General features: G+C 52.9%; 1 protein-coding gene across 1 annotated transcript in view; it reads right to left on the minus strand.

Moving 5' to 3' along the window:
- Positions 1-288: 288 nt before the first annotated feature.
- Positions 289-2,363, minus strand: part of LRRC58 (leucine rich repeat containing 58) — a 30,951-nt gene continuing 28,876 nt past the window's right edge. Inside the window, exons 2-3 of the mRNA XM_069944949.1 lie at positions 1,855-2,158; positions 289-1,306 (exon numbers count right to left, since the gene is read on the minus strand). Coding sequence (XP_069801050.1) covers positions 1,110-1,306; positions 1,855-2,158 — 501 coding nt within the window. The 3' untranslated portion in view covers positions 289-1,109. The remainder of the gene's footprint in view (positions 1,307-1,854; positions 2,159-2,363) is intronic.

Consider the following 2,363-nt stretch of genomic DNA (forward strand, 5'->3'; position numbering starts at 1 on the left):
GCGACTTATCCCCCGCGGAGTCACCGGAGAGCAGAGGCGACTTATCCCCCGCGGAGTCACCGGAGAGCAGAGGCGACTTATCCCCCGCGGAGTCACCGGAGAGCAGAGGCGACTTATCCCCCGCGGAGTCACCGGAGAGCAGAGGCGACTTGTCCCCCGCGGAGTCACCGGAGAGCAGAGGCGACTTGTCTCCCGCGGAGTCACCGGAGAGTGCAGAGGCGACTTGTCCCCCGCGGAGTTGACGAAGAGCAGAGGCGACTTTTCCCCGTGGAATCACAGGACCGTAAGTAAAATCAACACAACTTTATTAATCAGGCACTTAGTAGATTTCAGTTAGATCGGTGGCGGGGGCGCTGGGTCCCACCCGTAACACTGAATCATTTCCTACATCACCGAGCTCCATCCTGCAGCGCTCCACCTCTGGCAAAACTACAACTCCCAGACAACAGCTGTCAGTGCATTCTGGGGATTGTAGTTCCACAGGATAGAGATTAGCATCCCAACAGTCAGTCATCATGGAGGTTAATACAGCGTGAGTCTTCGGGGGGGGGGGGGGGGGGGGGGGGGGGGTTCTAAGGCACTAAGTAACACCCAGTCAGTATTATTAGACCCCACCCCCTTGCATAGGTCACACCCCCATATAGGCCACACGTCTTAGAGGAACACTCAATCAGGACCTCTTTTTCTGTATTACCTTCTCTTTAACACGAAGACGGCATGAAGTCTGTACAATAAAGTTGAGTTGTGATGCTGTAAGTAAACCTGACCACCAGGGGCGCTATGACCCTGGAATCCATCACTCCCAATACACAATCAATGCTGAATACATAGACATAAGGCACAATCTATAGCACAGCAGGCAGATGCTACTATCTCCCACATCCGGGTAAAGTGCTAAAGAAGGGGAATCCTCCGCTTAGGAGCGGCAAAGTCACATGACCTGAGGTCAACATTAGGATTAGGTCAAGGCTCTTCAGAAAACATGTCCGCCTGGCTCTTGGCAGTGATGGTAGCGCAGGGTGCGGCGAGGTCAGAAGCCGGCACCAGGAGATTCACATGTGAAGGGGAGAAAGTCCAAATGTGTCCGAGGACTCAGAGTCCACCAATACTCAGCCCAGCAGTACCTTCTGCATCCTGCGGGCGGCAGCACTGGCCTCATCCTCAGAGTCCGACTCACTCTGAGAGGAGACAGAACTGCATGGAGACGAGCACTCCGGGGAGCAGAGGTAATGCATCAGCGGCAGCCGGTACTTCCCACAGAAATCCACAAACTTTATGTGCCGCACACAGCTGTCAAAGTACACGCCTGTAAGGAAGAGGAGGAGACCTGTTACATCCTGTATTATACCCCAGAGCTGCACTCACTATCCTGCTGGTTAGGTCAATGTGTACATACATTACATTACTGATCCTGAGTTACATCCTGTATTATACCCCAGAGCTGCACTCACTATCCTGCTGGTTAGGTCAATGTGTACATACATTACATTACTGATCCTGAGTTACATCCTGTATTATACCCCAGAGCTGCACTCACTATTCTGCTGGTTGGGTCACTGTGTACATACATTACATTACTGATCCTGAGTTACATCCTGTATTATACCCCAGAACCGCACTCACTATTCTGCTGGTAGGGTCACTGTGTGCATACATTACTTATCCTGTATTATACCCCAGAGCTGCACTCACTATCCTGCTGGTGGGGTCACTGTGTACATACATTATTGATCCTGAGTTACATCCTGTATTATACTCCAGAGCTGCACTCACTATTCTGCTGGTGAGGTCACTGTGTACATACATTACTGATCCTGTATTATACTCCAGAGCTGCACTCTCTCTTCTGCTCACCTGCACACTTGGGGTTGGGACACTTGCTGGCCAGGTCGAGGTATCGCACCAGGTTCTCGGGCAGCTCCCTGGGGCAGTAGGGGATCCCGCGGCTCTTGATGGTGCGGCCTGCCAGCTCCAGCAGGGTGGGGGTGGTGTAGGTCAGGTCCCTCACAAATCTCACCACCAGGGGGTTCCCGCGCAGACTGAGCTCCTGCAGGTGGATGAGGCTCAGGATCTCGCGGGGGAGGTAGGTGAGGAGGTTGTTGTGGAGACTCAGGGACCGTAAGGAGTGTAACCTAGGACAGAGGTCAGAGATCAGTACCTGTCACTGCCTGATAGTGGCGCTGATCATCTTCTTTACACACTATCAGTGAATGGCAGCAGAGCAGGAAAGATGGATCAGTCCTGACTCCAAACTGTAACAGATGTACTGATGGGAGGAGGAGGAGCTGCTGAAAGGAAGAAGGAGCAGCTGCTGAGAGGAAGGAGGAGCTACTGAGAGGAAGGAGGATGAGGAGCAGGGGCTG

The sequence above is a fragment of the Dendropsophus ebraccatus genome, chromosome 11, assembly GCF_027789765.1.
Source record: "Dendropsophus ebraccatus isolate aDenEbr1 chromosome 11, aDenEbr1.pat, whole genome shotgun sequence".
Classification (NCBI taxonomy): Eukaryota; Metazoa; Chordata; class Amphibia; order Anura; family Hylidae; genus Dendropsophus; species Dendropsophus ebraccatus.